The 18,813-nt window shown below is 46.3% G+C and overlaps 1 protein-coding gene and 1 long non-coding RNA gene across 3 annotated transcripts; one reads left to right on the forward strand and one right to left on the reverse strand.

Annotated features, from left to right (window-relative positions):
• Window positions 1–112: 112 nt before the first annotated feature.
• Window positions 113–1,417, forward strand: LOC135996951 (uncharacterized). Its single transcript, XR_010607353.1, has 3 exons — window positions 113–190; window positions 535–687; window positions 1,136–1,417. It is a non-coding gene; the product is annotated as an uncharacterized LOC135996951 (long non-coding RNA).
• Window positions 1,418–6,543: 5,126 nt separating this feature from the next.
• PM20D1 (peptidase M20 domain containing 1) lies at window positions 6,544–17,341 on the reverse strand. Of its 2 annotated transcripts, none has more exons than XM_065649271.1 (13): window positions 17,142–17,341; window positions 15,891–15,977; window positions 15,310–15,542; window positions 13,773–13,859; window positions 13,143–13,276; window positions 12,589–12,708; window positions 11,800–11,875; window positions 11,500–11,561; window positions 11,162–11,240; window positions 10,027–10,098; window positions 9,101–9,269; window positions 8,293–8,392; window positions 6,544–7,859 (listed from the first exon to the last, which is right to left on the reverse strand). In XM_065649271.1, exons 1-13 carry the CDS (start codon window positions 17,335–17,337, stop codon window positions 7,730–7,732), a joined length of 1,545 nt encoding a protein of 514 aa, XP_065505343.1. In that variant the 5' UTR covers window positions 17,338–17,341; the 3' UTR covers window positions 6,544–7,729. The 2 variants fall into 2 exon arrangements, with proteins under 2 accessions (XP_065505343.1, XP_065505342.1); XM_065649270.1 differs by lacking the exon at window positions 17,142–17,341 and adding an exon at window positions 15,670–15,776 and having other exon boundaries at window positions 15,891–15,962.
• Between the last annotated feature and the right edge of the window lie 1,472 nt (window positions 17,342–18,813).

An 18,813-nucleotide genomic window follows, 5' to 3' on the forward strand; every position in this document is an offset into this window, starting at 1 on the left:
CGGGCGCGTGTGGCGTCACACTTGGCCCCGCCCCTCCCGCCGCGCAGCCCACGCAGGGTGGGTGGCGTGGAGGCCACGCCCCTCTCGGCGGCGCGGGGGCGTGGCCTCGTGTCACGTGGCGCCGGGACCACCTGCAGCCGGCGGGGGCGTTTGATCATTTAATCCGCCTTGTTAATTAAGCGCAGCTTCGGTACGTTTTCTGTCATTTTGGGGCGCAGGAGCAGCGACGGGGCGCGGGCGGTACGTGCTGGCTTTCAGGCCTCTGCGCCAGACTCGAGGGCTTCTCTAATGAAGTTCAGTTCAGACAATATTCAGAATATTGTCATGTACTCGCTTTGCATCTGTTTGCACCAAGCCACCCCACAACAAACACACACATAAACCGCAGAGCTCAGTGCCCTATTGCTCTGTAGAATTCTTGAATGAAACCAGCTCTTCTGACTCATGTTTTCCTTTTACTTCCTTTTTTTTTCTGCACGACTGGAACTTTTGACCAGCTGTCGTTTTTCCTTCCTGCCTTTCCTTTCCTCCCAGGAAACACTCAGCAGTGAGTTATTACCCGGGGCGATGACGTGATCCCCAGCCCCGTGCCTTGGAGACAGCTCTGGAGCCAATGGTGACAATGTGACACACGCGTGTGACAGCGCAGGAACTGCCCCCCCACGTACGCTGAGTCAAATGGGGCTGGTGAGTTCATTTCTTAAAATAAGGAAGCGAAGGGAGTTGTGGTCAATGGCAGCAAGAGATCCATTGTGATCGAGACCCCCCCCTAAAGATGCGGGTCACGCTACTTGATTTCTTTCCACTCATGTTAAAAATTGAGCATGGGGAGCTTCCTTTCCTGAAATACCTGTTGGTTTGGAAGCAGAGCAGGACATCTAATTATATAAAGCAGCGTGAAGATAGCTCAGATAAACCCACTCGGGTCTTTTCTAACTTTCTCAGGACCCAAAACCTTTGCAAATGTGTCTCTTCTAAGAAAGCCGAGTTTCTGGAGCAGACAAGCAGAGTGTCACTGTGATACAGCAACTGGCAGAGCGCGCTGGGTTTTGTACCCATCTGCTGCTACACAACCTGCTTGAACCCGGTATTTCAGGGGGCGATGAGCATTTACAGTCATTTAACTCATTCTCAGGGCCTCCTGCTGTGACACCGGGAAAGAGACACCAAGGAAAACTCGAGATACACAGAGATGATGCCTTCAGTAAATCCATAGCACAGGTCCACACTCAGGCTGGCAACGGAGCTCCAAATCCTGCCTCCAACCCTCGCCTCTGTTTTCCTTTGTCCAAATAAACCTGCTCTGTCAGGCTCGCTTTCCACCTTCATCTTTCCTTCCTGACTTGGAAAATCTCCCCCGGAGCAACCATTCTTCCCCCACCGCACCGAAACCAACGTGCACCAAAACGCGCCCTTGTTGATGAGCAGCCCGGCCAGCTGCACGCTCAGGAAGGGGAAGCGCAGAGACAAAAAGCTGCCCGAGAAAACAGAAATAGATAAAATCCCCACCAGCGACGCTGACGCGCGGAGATCAGAAAGGCCGAGGATGAAAGGGCAGGAAACGGGTTTCCAGTTGCTGGGCAGCAGGTACCAAAGGCAATAAAATGCTTGGAGAGGAAAGAGTTTACCATGGAGCTACACGAGATGGTGGAACGTCGTGCCCACGTGTTTTATGGCAGCCACGTGGCTTTAGCTCTACCCAGCTGGCCGGCTCTGGGTGAGCACTCAGGAGGCTACGATGGGTATGGGATGATTTTCCCCTTTTCACAGAAGAATCCAACCTCGAGAGAGGTTCTCCTGCCCCTCTGCTCTGCCCTGGTGAGGCCGCATCTGGAATATTGTGTCCAGTTCTGGCCCCTCAGTTCCAGAAGGACAGGGAACTGCTGGAGAGAGTCCAGCGCAGCCACCAAGATGCTGCAGGGAGTGGAGCATCTCCCGTGTGAGGAAAGGCTGAGGAGCTGGGGCTCTGGAGCTGGAGAAGAGGAGACTGAGGGGTGACTCATTCATGGGGATCAATATGGAAAGGGGGAGTGTCAGGAGGATGGAGCCAGGCTCTTCTGGGTGACAGCCAGTGATAGGACAAGGGGCAATGGGTGCAAACTGGAACACAGGAGGTGCCACTTGAATATGAGAAGAAACTTGTTCGCGGTGAGGGTGCCAGAGCCTGGCCCAGGCTGCCCAGGGAGGTTGTGGAGTCTCCTTCTCTGCAGACATTCCAACCCGCCTGGACACCTTCTGTGTAACCTCATCTGGGTGTTCCTGCTCCGGCGGGGGGGTTGCACTGGGTGAGCTTTCGAGGTCCCTTCCAACCCCTGACATTCTGGGATTCTGTGATTCTGTGAATTCACCCCAATCCCCCTCCTAAGGTAGAATTTGACAGCATCCTGTCACAGCCTTTGCTCCCTGTCGTAACTCCAGCGCTCCGTCACATCTAAACGCTGATCTGCACGGAGCCCCAGCTGCCTGTGACCAAGGATTCTGAGGGAGCCTCGTTCTTAATTCCTCGTAACCGGGGATCTCAACAGACAAACTTCCAGAGTGAATCGGTGATGGACAATGACTTACTCCTCGAGATGTCAGTCCAGAGCAAAAGCAGCTCATGAGGGCAGGTGAGAACATCAGCAGCCAACCCTGATCTGGTCCTGACTAACACCACAAGCCTGCTGGACTGAGCAGAGCAGATACTGATATTAAAAAAAGTCTACATGAAAACAATTTCTGAACTCCCCCCACTACCTACTCCATGAAGATCCTCTCCCTTCCTAACATCTCAAAGAGGATTTGGGATTACAACCTTTCCTGGTGTCTATTTACAGCTAGGCAGTCCTGTAGTGACAACGTTTAAAAATCCAGGTGTACTTGGAAGGATAAAAGTGCTCCAGGGCAAATAATAATGACTCGTCCTGAGTACTGACACAGCTTATCGGGTAGGCTGAATGCAGACCTACGCTCAAGCTAGACTAAGATCAGTAGGTGAGTTTAAAGGTAATTTAGATTTGCACGTGTCAGATGTAGTGGCTGCAGTGCAGCCAAAACAGAATATGGAAAAAAACATTGTTTACCCCTATGGGCTTTCTGGAGGAGTTTATGTCCGTTCTTGTGGCTATTGGATCAATCTGTGATAATAACCCACTGCTGCCTTTTTCTAATCGTCTTCACCATCCAGAAAACATGAAAATAAGCTGGTGTAGTTGTGGTAAGTGGACAGAGAGCAGGTAGAGAGTGTCAGCACGGACACAGCACAGGCACCAAGCAGAGGATTATCACCATGAACTAGGAACTTTTTTGGTTAACTCGGTTAAATAGCTGAACTGTAGCCAGGCCTCTCCACATGGGTGCCTTCCCAGTGCGAGATCAGGCACAGCGTTCAAGTGATTCCGAGTATTTACAGGGCTACAATAAACCATAGAATTGTGTCGGATCAAAAATATCAATTAAAAGATGCATGAGAAGTCCCCTAGATGACTCGCGTGTTGCTTCTCATGCCCCACTGCCCAGGCTGTGACCAAGTTGGAGGTAAATCCATCAGTGACAAAGAGCATTTACCCTTTGTCCCCTACCCCCTGCGTTAACCACCCTTCCATGTGGTCATTTTTCCTTCCTGCTGAGAACTGCAGCTTCCTCTGGGGCCCAGCATCGCGGCTCCGAGATCCAGCTCCGTGGGTCCCTCCCTTCCCCACCACGCTGAGCTCTTTATCTCCGCCACCCCCGCTGCCCTGGGAAGCCGTGGAACCGGAAAGCGGAGCCGAGTCCCCCGCACGGCAACGCTGTGTTATTTGGTTAAGGGAAATAAATCCCTGGGCGGCACTTCTAGGCCTTGCTACGGGCACTGAGAGATGCTGCCATGCAACCACCAGCGCTGAACTAGAGACCTGGCAGGTCACAGCAGCCTGTTTCACAGAATCCCAGAATGTCAGGGATCGGAAGGGACCTCGAAAGCTCACCCAGTGCAACCCCCCCGCCGGAGCAGGAACACCCAGCTGAGGTTACACAGAAGGTGTCCAGGCGGGTTGGAATGTCTGCAGAGAAGGAGACTCCACAGCCTCCCTGGGCAGCCTGGGCCAGGCTCTGGCACCCTCACCGGGAACAAGTTTCTTCTCATATTCAAGTGGAACCTCTTGTGTTCCAGTTTGCACCCATTGCCCCTTGTCCTATCACTGGTTGTCACCCAGAAGAGCCTGGCTCCATCCTCCTGACACTCACTCTTTCCATATCTATAACCATTAATGAGGTCACCTTATTTAAAGGGTTATTGCAAGAGCCTGAATTTGGGGACTAAAATGACAAACGCACCTGCAAAAGTTTCAGATTCGAATTTCAGTTTCAAGCTCTGCATGGGAGCTGCAGATGAGGACGGAAGGCACTGGCGAGAATCCATGAGAGGTTCAACCTGGCAGCAGCCTGCAGTACTAAAGATCAGCGTAGGCCAGGATTAAGGGTCTCAGGCCAGGATTAAGGGTCTCAGGCTGAGCTCAAGCCATGGCTCAGCAGCCTCCAAATCCCTTGGTGGATGTCGTGCTCTACGGCACAGGTAAGACTCACGCTGAGCTGAGCAAGGAACCTTTCATGGCACCTGCTGGAGAGCTTCTGGATGGATTTCAGCAGCTCCACGAAATCCCAAACACAAGGGCAAAAGAGGAGCCAAGGATGCGAGTGTCAAATGCAAGGCTGGAGGAAACAACTTTGTAAACACCTCGCTCCTGTGTTCTCCCAGCTCTGTGCCTGGACTCTCTGTGGTCACTTGGGGCTGAAAATAAACCAAGGCCGTTTAGATAAAGGCCAGCAAGAGAGCTTGCTTTAGAAAATACAGGTGTGGAATGTGACCTTTTCTCCATCATGTAGCATTTAGTGTGACCCTAAATCAGCTGGTCTGCTCCGGCTGGACAACGACAGGCATGTTACTCTGAGTCACGGTTGTCAGAAGAACAGCAGCTTTGTAGACCTGGCCATAAATAAGGGGAAAAAAGGAAATCGCTATAGATGTAACACAGAAACATGTTAATGTGCTGGAATCAGACACCCATTTATGTGACTTCAGAGCAGAAAATCAGGCTTTTTCTGATGATTCAGAGGTAATCGCTCTACCTGCTCAAAGCACAGTGACTCATTACAAAAAAAAAGAATATCTCACAGAGCTATTACCCTGTCTTCATGATGTACTTGGCATTATCAAATAACTACTCATGCAATGCAAAGTTGTACATGATCTTAGCAGAAAAGACCAGCACATCATCATGACAGTATTATTTACATGATGACACTAAGATTTCAAATACCACTCAAGATGAGAGGCAATCTCTGAAAATGTATCATGAGAGCAGTTAAACGGGGTGGAAAGCAAGCTGTTCCGTCAGGAGAGGTGTGCAGATCCCCATCATTGAGCGATCCTTCAGAACTGGGCCAGATAAGCACGACACAGCAGCTGATACGATAAAATAAGGAGAGCTGAGAATCCGAAGGGCAAAGCTGCTGCTTGGGGAAAAGCACAGAGGATTATCAGAAGCGACTGGAAAAAGCGGGCAACGTGCTTTATCACCGCTAGATAGATCCCACGAGACACGGTCTGTTTAAAGCACTTCAGTTTGGTGGCTTCAGGCTGCAGTAAAGCTCTGTTGGCCGTTTCCTCGATGCAGAGGCACTGCAGGATTTCAGCAGTGGCTGATAAGCAGCACTTAACGAGCTCTGCAACACTCTGCGTTAATGAAACCTCCTGATGCACATTTGCACAGTACCTGCCAAAACCAACCCTGCCTTCCCAGCACTGTTTGCCCTTCACTTTTCCTTCAGCTGCAAAACGAATCTTTAGATGAATGTCCTCAAATAATTCTCACCTAAACACAGAGTGATTTTTAGTTTGGGACAGGAGATTACAAAATATAAAGGGTGCTTTCTGTCTTTAGGGCCCATTTGATGTTACAACAGGCAACAAATCCCTCCTTCCACACCACAACAGCGTGACCTGAGTTCGGATTTTCACCTCCTGTGCCCTAGAACAGAATCACAGAAGGGTTGAGGTAGGATGAAGATGTTAAACAATATCGACCCCATACTGGCCCTGTCAAAGCGAAGGCTTTAGACTCAGTTGTCTTTACAGAGACTTGTCAGAGAAAAACCAAACAAACGAACAAACCAACCCCAACTTTCCTCCACCTCCAGCTCCCGGGGATGTATTTTATTCTGTGTTTTACCCTGACATGTCGCTTTTGCTGTGTCTGCAACAGGAGTTTGCAAGAGGAATGGCACCTTCACAAAAGAGCCATAGACATGAGGCTAAACAAATTAATGACGTTAGAGCGCACAGGCAAAATGCAATAAACTGCAAAAGGTGCAAGCTATTTACTACCCAATAACGCACGGAGTTAGCTAGTTTTGTATAGAAAGGGGAGCACCAGGGAGGGTGCAAAGATTAAAGCAGGCTGGAAAATATGTGGATCTGTTTTGATGGAAACTTTATGACTTGCTCTAGTGTAGCATCAGGTGTGGAAATGACTTCATTGCAATTATACAGCCACATAAAAAGACTAAATAATAATCAGAGAAGAATCTGCATTCCTTGTTTTATTAGATGAAAATGCTGATCTGGTTTCAATTATTTAGTAGATTGATACAGTTTTAGCCCATTTGCCATACTGATAAGATCGGACTGCAAATAAATAGAGAACGGTGAATGGAACGAATAGGAATCACAGTTCCACCACTGTTTTTCAGGATATTTCCTGTTCCTTCCAGTACATTTTACAATATGAATTTAGAACAGAACAACCGCCCATTCCAGTGTGTAATTCCGACTCTGAAAGAGAGACACATACCTCTGCACCAGCACAACACGGGTTCTTTCAGCATCAAGCATCAGAGGAACAAAACAAACATACACTACGGAACCTGATCCAGCGAAAAGGGAATATATCTGTGCAGACAACACTCATTTACTTTCATATTTAAAAGTGCAATTCCTCATTCTGACACCCAGATGTACAACACACCCTGGGCCATACCAGACAGTGAGAGAGAGGGGAAAAAAAAAGTCACTAAAAAGACAGGAAGAAAAGTTTTTCAGCACCTCCAAGATCAGGGTAACACCAGCTAAAGTAACTTCTGGAGCTCAGTATTCAAAATACGGTCAGAAATCAGTGCGCGCATGGGAGAACTTAGCAGTACCAAGTTAACACTGACACTGGTTGAGAGCATCGCTTGGGGAAGAAGCCCCCGCCAAGCAGCAGTGCCACAAACTCTTAGTGTCACTCTCCTGATGACATGAAACCTACACCACGTCACAAACCTTTCACCTGAGCTTTTGACAGACACATCGTTTGTGAAAAATCAATTATTAAAGCGAGTTTGTCAAAAGCACACACAGAAGACTCGCCTCTTCTACTGACAGGTGAGTGACTGCTGATTCTAGCTTAGATTTTTAAGTAACTACCAATTTCAGAGGCTTCAAGAAAGCACTGAAAAAATTAATACCATCAGATTAATGGCTGCATGTCAGACCAGGGAGGAATAGAAATCAGGGTTATTCGTTGTGTTTTGTCCAGGTTCTTATCACTTTCCGGCAAACTGTACACGTGCCTGAAGCAGCAACCAGCAGTTTTTCCATCTGTATGTAAACCACAATGGGTAAAAAGCCAAATTCCAGCCATAGCTCGATGGGAAACACAACTGCACCTTATGGCGCAGACCCTGGCAGCCCAGAGTCCACCTCAGCAGCTGCTCCTCTCAGGTGTGTTTCTCACAGCTCGTGGGAGTTCGCATGAGGCTCCGGCAGCCTCTCGATATCACAGTTCTTGATCAGCTGGAACAGGAACTCGACCTGTTTCTCGTAATTCTCAACCGAGATTCTCTCATTCAACCCGTGGATCCTGGAAGAAAAAAGAAGAATGTTTTTCATTCCAGTGGGCATGTGTGCATAGACCCAGCACCCTAATTGCCAGCTAACTTCATAAAGCGACGCGTGACATAAAAATACAGCGATATACACCTAATACTGCACCGTAACCACAATGTCTGTTCCTCAGGCCAACCCAATTTACTGATTCCAAGGCTCAGAGCACAGCAACTAATTGAAGTGAACATTTGAAGCAAAGGGCTAATGTGCTCTCAGGGTAATCACCATCCCAAATTCGTGCAGCACCCAAATCTGCAGGAAATGGGTGGCCTAACAGAATGTGAGGCAACACCACCACCACGCCAAGGTATACAAGGCTGGGTTTCCTCCTGCCTAACGCAGATCGATTTTCTCTCCCACTGGTCCCCACCCCGAACAGCTGCCCACATGCAGGCAGAATCCAGTACCTGGGAAGATCATCTGATTTCAAGAGCAGCGGGTTAAATCGATAAATGGCATTCGTGACGTTAGTGAAGTGCCTGCTGTCCGTGTTTCCAATACACGTGCCTGGAAAACAAACCTCAGGTTTACTTTGCATGACCGCGGCAATTTAACGACCCACATTTTTTCCCAGGAGAAAGGTGACTGATAAGAGTTCTGTATGACCCCTAGCTACGCCAAAAGCAAAAATCACTGGAAACAGTTTATTGGCACATCCTGGAAGAAGAACATTCTCCCCTTCATGACCAGGAGGACCTGAACACACAATTCAGTCATTCTAAGATCAGCCGTGAATACTCGGCCTCTGCAAAAGTTTAAGATCCCAAGTGCAAAGCAGTACAGGAGTGGGAAGGAGCTGTGAGAAAGGGAAGGGGCTGGGATCAGAGGGAACAATGCAGAAAAGCAGGAATGGCTTTGCCAGCTATGAAAACAATAGAAGAAGAGCTAAAGCAAGAAGACCTCCTACCCTCCCTCACTATTCCTTTCTTCCCTTAAGAGATTCCTTTGTGTATGCAGAGCCAAGTTCAAGCCTCATTGTTTCTGTCAGTTTCCTGTTTGCTTTTCTAACTTCCACTGCTAAAAAACAACATTAAAACTTGTAAAACATCCAGAGGGAGCTAAATAGAAAGAGGAAAAAACAGCTGTTTCCAGCAGTTAACAGCTGGGGTGGAGAAATACACAGAAAATGGAAACAAGTCAGTACTGGGGATGGGGGAGAGACAAGCAGGGTGGAAGCTGGAGAGGAAACAATAATCACCACGTGCTTGCTGTTACCTGGGACCACACTGTCAACGTCTGGGAAAATATCCAGAATGGTCCTTTGGAAAATATGGACTCCAAATGTCTGGTCATCCCAAGGGCTGATGGGGAGCGGGTCAAAGGCCTCTACTACATCGATCTTCACCCTGTTATCAGCAACCGTGTTTCTAACCATCTCGAGCACCTATGGGTAAAAACACAGATTCAATAAGCAAAAGAAGTGAGTGAGCTCCCCTTCTAGATGTCAGCAAATGCTCCACTTTCCAGAAAATGTTTGGCCACGAACTGCCAGTTGTGGCTGCAAATACAGACGAAGAATCAGGACTGAAACTGTGTGCCAGTCCCTCTTGCTCAGTGGATGGCTGACACTTAAGCCATTTATTTATTTTTTTTCCCTAGTGCAATCAGATGCAAACCACTGTCTCAAGGTATTTCTGAACCGCTTCGCTCCTGAAAGGCAGGCGGTCAACCTGCTGCTACTGGGTAATTGGGTCATCCAAGTAAACTATCCAGAAAAAGCTTCCAGAAAGATCAACTTTCAGCAAAGGTTTGGGAAGATCCTATTTACTGACAATGTTTCCCAGCTGTCCTTGCCTGGACAGGCATGCCTGACCTACTGAAGGTCACAAACCTTAACATTTCCATTCCATAATCATATAAAATCCATGTGCTCTTTGGCACAAAATTACTTCTGAAATCTGCTCGCTATAACTGCAAGGGAGGGTAAACGATGCACTTTGCAACCCATCTCAAAGGAGGAGAAAAGGCGCTCGATAAGCTGTGTTTCGGTGGCCTCCATGAAGAAGCAACTCCCAAATCTTCCCCTTCCACTGCTGGTATGAAATACAAGGAGAGATGATGCTCATGGAGCAGATCTGCTGCCACGAACTGCTCAGAAAGGATGAGAACAGCCCTGGATCAGGGTATGGTAAGGACAAGACCTCAGCAGCTGTCTCTGCAGAGTGGATCCGGAAATTCACAGTTGCTTTCGCAGAAGACGGGATGACATTTAGCTAGGAAAAAAAAAAAAAAAAAATATATATATAAAAAAATGAAGGGCCCAAACTTAAAAGGAAGTTAAAAACATTAAAATGCCAACTGGAATCTCAGAAGCTGCTCAAACAACTCCAGGTTTCATGCTAATTCTTCGCTCTGTTCCAGCTAAGTGTGATATCTCTTTCTCTACTCTGTTAAAATGCTGTAAATCTCATCTATAATGCAGATAACTACACAAAGAGATATTCATCGACTCAACAAAACTGAAGTTAGCTGTTATACAGAAGTTTTCCTCTTGAGATAAGCCCTCTCCCTTCAGCAACTTTATATTAAGAAATTATGAAAGTTTATTGGTTTTTTTAAGCAGCATTTTTACCTAATTGTCATATTGATTTTCCCCAAGTATGAGACGTGTAAGTCACTTAACAAAGGATGTTACTGAAGACACGTAACTCCTCTTTTCTACAGAATGAATATTTCTAATTTTGTTAAACAAAAAAAGGTATAATCTTTAGGAAAACAAACAAACAAACAAAGAAACCAGGGTGTCACTTCTCTCCTGGCCACCCAGTGTCACTGTTCAGCCACTGTCTCATGTTCTCTTGTCCAGCGATGCTTTTCGGTACCACATTTTTCAGGGACACACCAAACAGCCCGTTTCTTTTCCAGGGCTACAGTATTTTTGGATAGCTGCACCTCCTCGTCAGGGCAAGACCTGGCGGGATCAGCCAGAATCTGTTCTCTCACAATCCAAGGACACAAAATCCCACCTGGTTCAAATACTGTCGTGGATATTCTATATGATTACATAGGAAACACTTTCTGGTCCATCCCAAGACGTAAACAATCTCACCACTAGTTTACAGAGATCTTTTTGTGCCAGAAATCAGTTACTTCTCAAAGAAGTGATTTTCAACTTGAGCTAAATCCACATCTAAAGTGAAAATGAATTGGTGGTGATACCACACGAGCTCTACGACCAGGGCTGGTACTGATCTTGTAACTGGATATAAATAGGTGGAAATCAAATGTCCTGATGACCTCATCGTACTACATGGAGCAAAATACAAATGAAGCTACCTTGATTCCAGCGTTAAACATCGTGACCGCTGTAGTAGTTCGGATCAAGGCATTGGTGGGAGGTTTCCAGGCAAGAACTCTTACAAAGGAGGGAAAAAAAAACCCCACCAAGTTTCAAAGAAGTTTTATATCAATAAAACATAAGCACCACAATTATATAAGCAATAAGGTGAATGATGGCCTAGTCAATTAACAAAGTGGTTATTAACAGTAAAGCATTGACATTGTCTGAACTATGAGATGGTGTAAGTGATTTCCTGGGAAGACTAGAAATGGCAAGTGCTCTTCACCTTTTATGGGTGAGGCTGGGAATATTCATCAAGGGTATATTTTCTTACCTGCTGACAATAGGTGAAAACAGCCAGAGATTGCTCATGATGAGATTGAGAGGAAACCTGAACTAAGTGGAAGAAACGAAACCACAAATCAGACAATTTCTAGTTTTCAAGAAGGTAGCGTAGCCACTTGGCTATGGCTGAAATAATTCCGGCAGAAACAATTATAGTATCTGGGAGAAAGGCCAGCTTCAGTCTTCTCCTTTCCAGGAACTATGTAACTGTGCTCTAAATTCATATGCTGGGTTACTCTTCACTTATTAATATGAAAATCGGAGAATGAAATGATGGTTCTTTCCTCACCTCTGATGCAAGGTGCTCCATAGTCAAGAGTTCTGGCCCGTGGCCAAACAGATTGGGCAAGGGATTCTGCTCCAGCCTACAACAAAGCAAATCAACATTCGGAATTTTAAAAAAATCTCTGGGTATTATTGCTCAAAAGGTTGATAGGAATTTGTGAAATGTATCTGTGTATTTGAGATCCTCTCCTGTTAAGTAAATCTGTGAGCACAGCTCCATGATGGATTTCTGGGCATTCTAGTCACATGAAAATATTTTCTTTCAGGAAGAGCTGAAAAAATCCCAAACCTGACTCTTATAAAGAATACATGGAAAACTATAAAAACATCACACCAAATTCCATTGTATCTGTACATAATTTTTCTAAAATCAGTATTTATTAGCCAATTTGATATCTACACAGACACGTAATAAGATGATTTGCCCAGTCACATTCTGACTTTATACCACATTAATGGTTTGGATAATTACCAGCTAGAGGTAGCAGGTATGTGCAAGGAGAAATTCCAGAGAAATTCTGTAACCCAAACACCGTAAATTATGGTAAGAGATCGGGATGTACCCCTTGTCTTGGCTTTAAGGAATCAATTGACACTAGAAACAGCTGAAAAGACACTCCAGACATTGGGTCCCTTTGCTGGGATTGCTTTTCTGCCCTTCAGCACGAGCTACAAACTTCAATTTCAAAGATAGAAGGGGAATTTGCACAATACTCTAAACATTAATGAAGAAAGTAATGCATCAGTGACTTAGGAGTCTGCTTGACTTGTCCTCGACGTTGGGAGCTCTCACCTGGCCATCGCTGCTGCAAGAATGCCAATACTTGTCTCCCTCGGAGGAATGGATGAATGTCCTGGCTCTTTTTCCACAGTGAAATTCAGTGTCATCGAACCCTTTTCTGTCACAGCGATGCTGGTTCATGATAAATAAATAAATGGTTAACGCAACTCCAAACACACATGCACAGAATATAGGTAAAAAGAACTACTCTGTGTATTTTTAGTACCATAAAAAACACCAAAGCAGCAGTGACAACAACGAATCATTAACACAATGTCTAAATGTTCGGAGGACTGATGTCTTGGCTGCTTCTCCAGCAAGCGGACTCTACAGCACACAATTAACATGCCTGCACTAGCTAAGCGGAACATTCTGCTTTTGTCAGCACGGTTGTGAAGGACAGAAGCAAATGCTGAACGTCCTTTGCTTGCACTTTGTGCCCCTGCTGTAGCTTCTGCAACACCAACACTGCCACATGCCTTGAAAATAGATTTTATTCGCATTAGCAAGGCCATTCCTCACAAATTAAGGATTGAAAATGGATTGAAATGTTCTCTCTTACTTACACAGCTACCGGCTTCTCCACTCCCGCGACAACACCGTGCAGGATCGCGCTCCCCTCATCCAGCAAGAAGGAGAGTTTCACTCCTCGGGCTTCCAGCAGAGCTGCCATGGTCATCGCTCCCTTCCGCCCAAACACCTGCAGAATCCAGGCAGAGGAACTGCATTTGAACCACAAACAATTCTTTGCCTTTATATTTTGAAAATTAATAAATAAAACCTCCTCACCTGTCTCTTTGGACCGCTTACCAGTGGGTATACCCACAACAAAAGTGGAATGTTTTTGTTGGCTCTTCCTGATCATTCGGAACAACCATGTAAATCTTAGACCAGCTTTTCACGTTATATTTACCCCAGAATGTGACTTCTGCTGTACCTTTCATGCGGAAAATAATTTGAAATAACACTCTACTGTTTTCTTTTCTTTTTGCTCATCACGCCAAACCCTTTGTCAATGTCCCTTAAAGCCAAACAATCCATATAGAACTATGACCATGTGCCTGACACACTATCTGCCCACATACCCAAGAAAAACAGGAAAGATTCTCTAGCTAAACAATATTTTAAAATTAAGCTTTGTTACATACATGAACAATGCAAACAACTAGTTGTTTTGATGAGAAGAAAGAAAATACCTCTTCATCATGTCCAATGCCAACATAGAAAGATCTGCGGGGTCTGTAGTTTCTTCTCAGCAAAAATTCTAGAGCTTGCAGAATACCCTGCAGAAAAAAAGAAAAAAAAAAGCAGAACGTATTGTACTATTCTTCTCGGTTGGTAAGAAGAATAAATGTAAAAGAATGCAATGTAATGTCAAAGAAATATGATGCATTCACAGGCCTTAAGGACACTTTGTCCTGTTCACAGTTGAGCTTTTATTTCTACAACTCATACTGACAATATTCATATTCCCTGGAAAACCCGCTGCAATATTCTTGATCAATAATGCTTAAGACTTAGTGTGCAACACAGTGTCAGTGCACACATACAAAACACAGCGTAGGCTTGTTCTTACTGATGAAGTCAGTGCCAAACTGCACAGGAAGCACTTATAACGACAGCGTTATAATTATCCAAGGAATTCGCTGTTCCTTTAGACTGCCTGTCCTACACACAGCTTGGCTCCCAACTGAGCTACCCAATCCATTTCTTTTAATGAGCAGTATATTTTGTACCAAAAATGCTAAGACGACAGAAACAGAACAAGAAACTCAATCTGAAGGATGAGAAATGAAATCTTCCATTTGCTATATCATTCCATCTCATCTGTTTTTTCAATTTAAGCTGGTTAATTTTGTACATTTAAGCAGAAATCACATCATCTCTACCTCGTCAGCACCTATTTTTGCCACGTTCCCTGAAATCGTTGCTTTTTGTTGTCCATTTGTGGAGTTACTTGTGTGGTTCACAGTAGGAGGATGCAGCAAAACAAAGTTTTAAGTTGCAAGCCTTTGAAGTGGATGATTAAACTACTTGAAGAAACTTCCTAGAAGTATAACCGGTGCCATAATAAGCAGCCACAGCATCTGTGGCACTGGTTTACTAAACCTCTGTTTAAATTTAAATACAAGAATGTCATGGAAGTGCGAGTCACAAAGGACTATTTTCCTTATTAATTTTTCCATCAACATTTTCCTAGATTAGAAATCCACAGATCAATCTTTTTTGTATTTTATTCCTCCCAAATATACATGAAACAACAGCTCTTTGTTCTGCCACAGACTAGATACTAAAAGATAGAAGGTTGTTTGACTATAATACTAAATAAATGTTGTTTGTTTGGAAGCTCAAGCCTTTTCAAGGGGCGAAGTTTGGCTTCGAATGCCCACGTGACACCTGGGAAAAAGTATAAAACCTGTCTGTGACTTCAAACACAGCATTTGACATAAAATTTAAATACGGCACCTAACCAAACACATCTGCATTTGTGAACATGTTTTTCTGTATCTTCTCAGAGCTTTAACTGTCTTTTCTTCAGTAATAAAAGACCACTCCACTTTACACCTAGGAAGAGTTGGGAGAGAACTGCAGGATTTAGGAATTTATCATTAACATCCTGCATTTAAAGAGGGGCAAGAGAGACAATAAAGTAATTTCTAGAGAACAGATTCCTCCAATCTGCCTTTCTTGGGCTTTGTATGTCTCTGAAATGACATTACCAAGGTGACGTACTATGGCAGAGTTTTTGTTATCCAGCGTTCCTCGTCCGTAGATGAAACCTTCGTGCTCTGCAGCTGAGAAAGGAGGGAAATCCCAGCCCTCCGGGGGAGCAGGCACAACATCCATGTGTGCGAGCAGCATATAGGGCAGCAAGTCAGGGTCAGAACCCTGAACAGTAAACAGATGGCTGTATTTCCCAACAATTTCATGTTGAATGAACTTTGAAGAAAATACAGCCGGGAAGACTGTTAAGAAAAGAATTAAACAGACACGATAAAGAAAAATTAACAATAATGTCCAATTTTATCATTATATACGTATATATATTTTTAATGGCAAGGTCATTTAACCATCTGAAGGACCAAAACCCACCATTGCAAAAAGATATTTGAACCTTGACTTTTGTAGCTTTGGCCATTTTTACATCAAAGTACACCGTTCCAGAAATGACCTATGTATGGCATTTGTGACAGTCCTTTCTAGAGGAAAAACAAACCAACAACCTGTTCCATTATATTCAAGAACCATATACACAAGCTTCAATTTATGAAAATAAAATTGAGCAGAGATAGTTAAGAATGGAAGTTTAGTACCTTCCCGAATGTAATTTCCAAATTCTGCCATGGCTGTTGTATTCAGGTCCTCTGGAGATATGGAAACAGTTGGGATTTTAATAGCACCTTCAATGAAATAAATAGGAATAACACTGAAATCAGTCAAACAATATTCGAGCTGCATTTCAAAAGGGTAAGTAATATTTATGTTCCTGACCATTTTCCAGGCTTTAAAGATTATTTCACAGGATAGTAAGAGCTGCCACTATAAAAAATGACTGATGTACTTCAGCTGAGCTGTGCGCAGGTAGCACATCAGTGTTTCCTTCCAGTTTCAGCCATGGCATCTTTCTAGACACTCTGTTTTTCATCCTAAAGTGTTGAGTGATATTGTTAGAAATGCTGCTGCACAGAAGCAGCTGCATTTTGCTCGAGTGAACTGATTCGTGAGTCATACACGATTCTGGTGGCTGCGCAGGAAGCTCAGTTGGCAATTCCAGGTTCTTTTTCAACAGTAAGTCAGGTTGAGATGGCAAGACTGTTAACAGCACCTTCTTGCAGGCTGCTCCACCCCTTAAAGATGTATAAACAGAAAAGTCTTTTGTTGCTCCTTCTAGTCTGCTCTGCCAGTTAAAGGGTCGGACAAGGCTGCTCTCCAACATCGAGTCACTCTCATGCAAAATATGGATACAACTTAGTACCAATCACGGCTGCCTTTCCTAAAAGCCTCTGTCAAGTGAGGTTACAGATTCTTTTAAAGGTTGTGTTATTCGAGACGAAACATAGGAATAAGTATCTCTCATACGCCTGCATTTTCCCATTAAAAAACACGTAAACTTGCAAACTCGCTAGGCAATAAATCTTCCAAACCAAAACTGTATGAGAACCCGACCCCTCCTCGAACAGTCATCACTTCGCGCCAGGTTGTGGTTTCCTGCAAACTGCCGGCCCTCGGGAGATCGAAATATCCTCCGAGCCTGCTACAGAAAACGGTGTTTTGAGAGGACAGGCACAGTGGTGTGCAAGGAAAAAAACCAAAAAACATGGCAAGGATGTATCCGGGGAACAAAGAGCTGCCTGGCGCAGGCAGTCACGGGGTGTTCTGCGTGTACGAAGAGGGAAATGTTGAGGAAAATCAACTGGGAAGGGAGCTGGGCTTCAGGAGAATAAAAGAATAAAAAGCACCTGAGGGAGGGGCCGTGCCCGCAGCGGCCCCGTCTACCCCGCAGCCCCAGGGCCGCGGTCAGCGCGGGGGCCACCGGCCGCGGGCGGCCCGCCGGGCCCCCTCACCTCGCAGCGCCTCCTTGAGCTCCAGCCTCTCGCCGGCGCTGAAGGCGGCGGGGCCGCCCCGCCGCGCCCACAGCCGGGGGATCGCCGGGGAGCGCAGGACGTAGGCGCGGAGCAGGACGGCGGCCGCCAGCGCCAGCACGGCCGCGCACAGCCCCAGAGCCGCGGCCCAGGCCGCCCGCCGCCGCCCGCCCGCCATCCCCGCGGCCTCCGGCCACGGCTGACGGGCGTGGCCGAGAGCCAATCGTCACGCAGCCAGCTGAGAGGGCGACCAATGGGCGGCTTGGACACGCCCCCCCGCGGGTGCTCCTGGGAGTTGTCGTTCTGCGGCGCCGCACGGTCAGAGTGGCGGCGGGAGGGTGGGGAGCGGGTCGTGAATGTCCTGAGCTGGAGGGACCCGCGGGATTCATCGAGTCCAGCTCCTGTCTCTGCAATGACAACCCCACAGGTCACCCCGTGTGTCTGAGGACGTTGTCCAGTCTCTTCTTGAACACTGTCAGGTTGGGGCCGGGACACCTCCCTGGGGAGCCTGTTCCAGTGTCCAGCACCTCTGGGTGAAGAACCTTTTCCTCATGTCCAACCGCCCCTCCCCTGGCACATCTTCCTGCCATTCCCTGGGGTCTGTCACTGTTGTAGTAAATGTTAGAGCGACCTAGTGATTCCTGTTGCTAGTTAAATGGGATGGCAGGTGGCTTATTGATAAGGATGTTCTGAGTCTATTTTGAGGAAACCAGATGTAGCGAAACACAGGAACAGGAACAAATAAATTGTGGACTGAAGGACAAGAAGATGACCAAATGAGGGAGATAATAGAAACGTCAGCCAAAGCCAGGACAGTGATTTTTTTCTACAAGGCCCCCCGAGTTCAGATAAAGGACAAACTGAGGAAGATGAGAGCCTTCATCCTGACAACCACCAGATGGGGAGAGAAGACCCTAACACCACGACAGAGCATGCGTATCTATTAGTATGGATATGTATTAGTAGGTGGGATAATTCCCAAAAAAAGAGAATTGTAATAACAAAGCGGGGGGTATATAATGACCACTAAAAACTTTGTCAGGTGTGCGTGTAGGTGGAACGGAGATTCCCCACGCGCCCAGCGCTGCTTTGCTTATCTCTACTACAATAAACTTCTCTTGAGCATAGACTCTGTCTGTGTCGAGTAAGTTTATCTATCACACTGTCACAGAGAGAAGAGCTCAGCCCTGCCCCTGCTCCTCCCCTTGTATGGAAGCTGCAGTCTGGGTGTTGGTTCTTTCTCCTCTACCGCGTGTTTCTTCCCCCAAAGGGAAGGTTTAGGAGCTGTGGTGAGGGGTGGCCGGTACCCCCAGCAGCAGGCAGTAATGGGAATGTCCCCTGGTCTGTGCCGTGCCCGGAGACCGAGGGCACTGGGGCTCGGGACGCTGCTCCCAAAACAACGGGGTGCTTGGGGGGAAAAAGGGGCGTCCGTGGGGAATTCAGTGAGGTGGCGAGTGCCGCGGGTCGGGCGGGAGGATGCCGGTGGGGACCAGGCTGAGGGACAGGCCCCAGGCAGCGTGTGGTGTTTCAGCCCCGCTCCTGACAGGGTTTAAAGCCGCCTGGTTTTCACAACTATTTACTTCCCGCCTGGTTTCACCGTGGAGCATGATGGAAAAAATTGTTTTTCCCCTCTTTACAGCTGTCTTGCAATGAT

Source organism: Caloenas nicobarica, chromosome 21 (genome assembly GCF_036013445.1).
Source record: "Caloenas nicobarica isolate bCalNic1 chromosome 21, bCalNic1.hap1, whole genome shotgun sequence".
Lineage (NCBI taxonomy): Eukaryota > Metazoa > Chordata > Aves > Columbiformes > Columbidae > Caloenas > Caloenas nicobarica.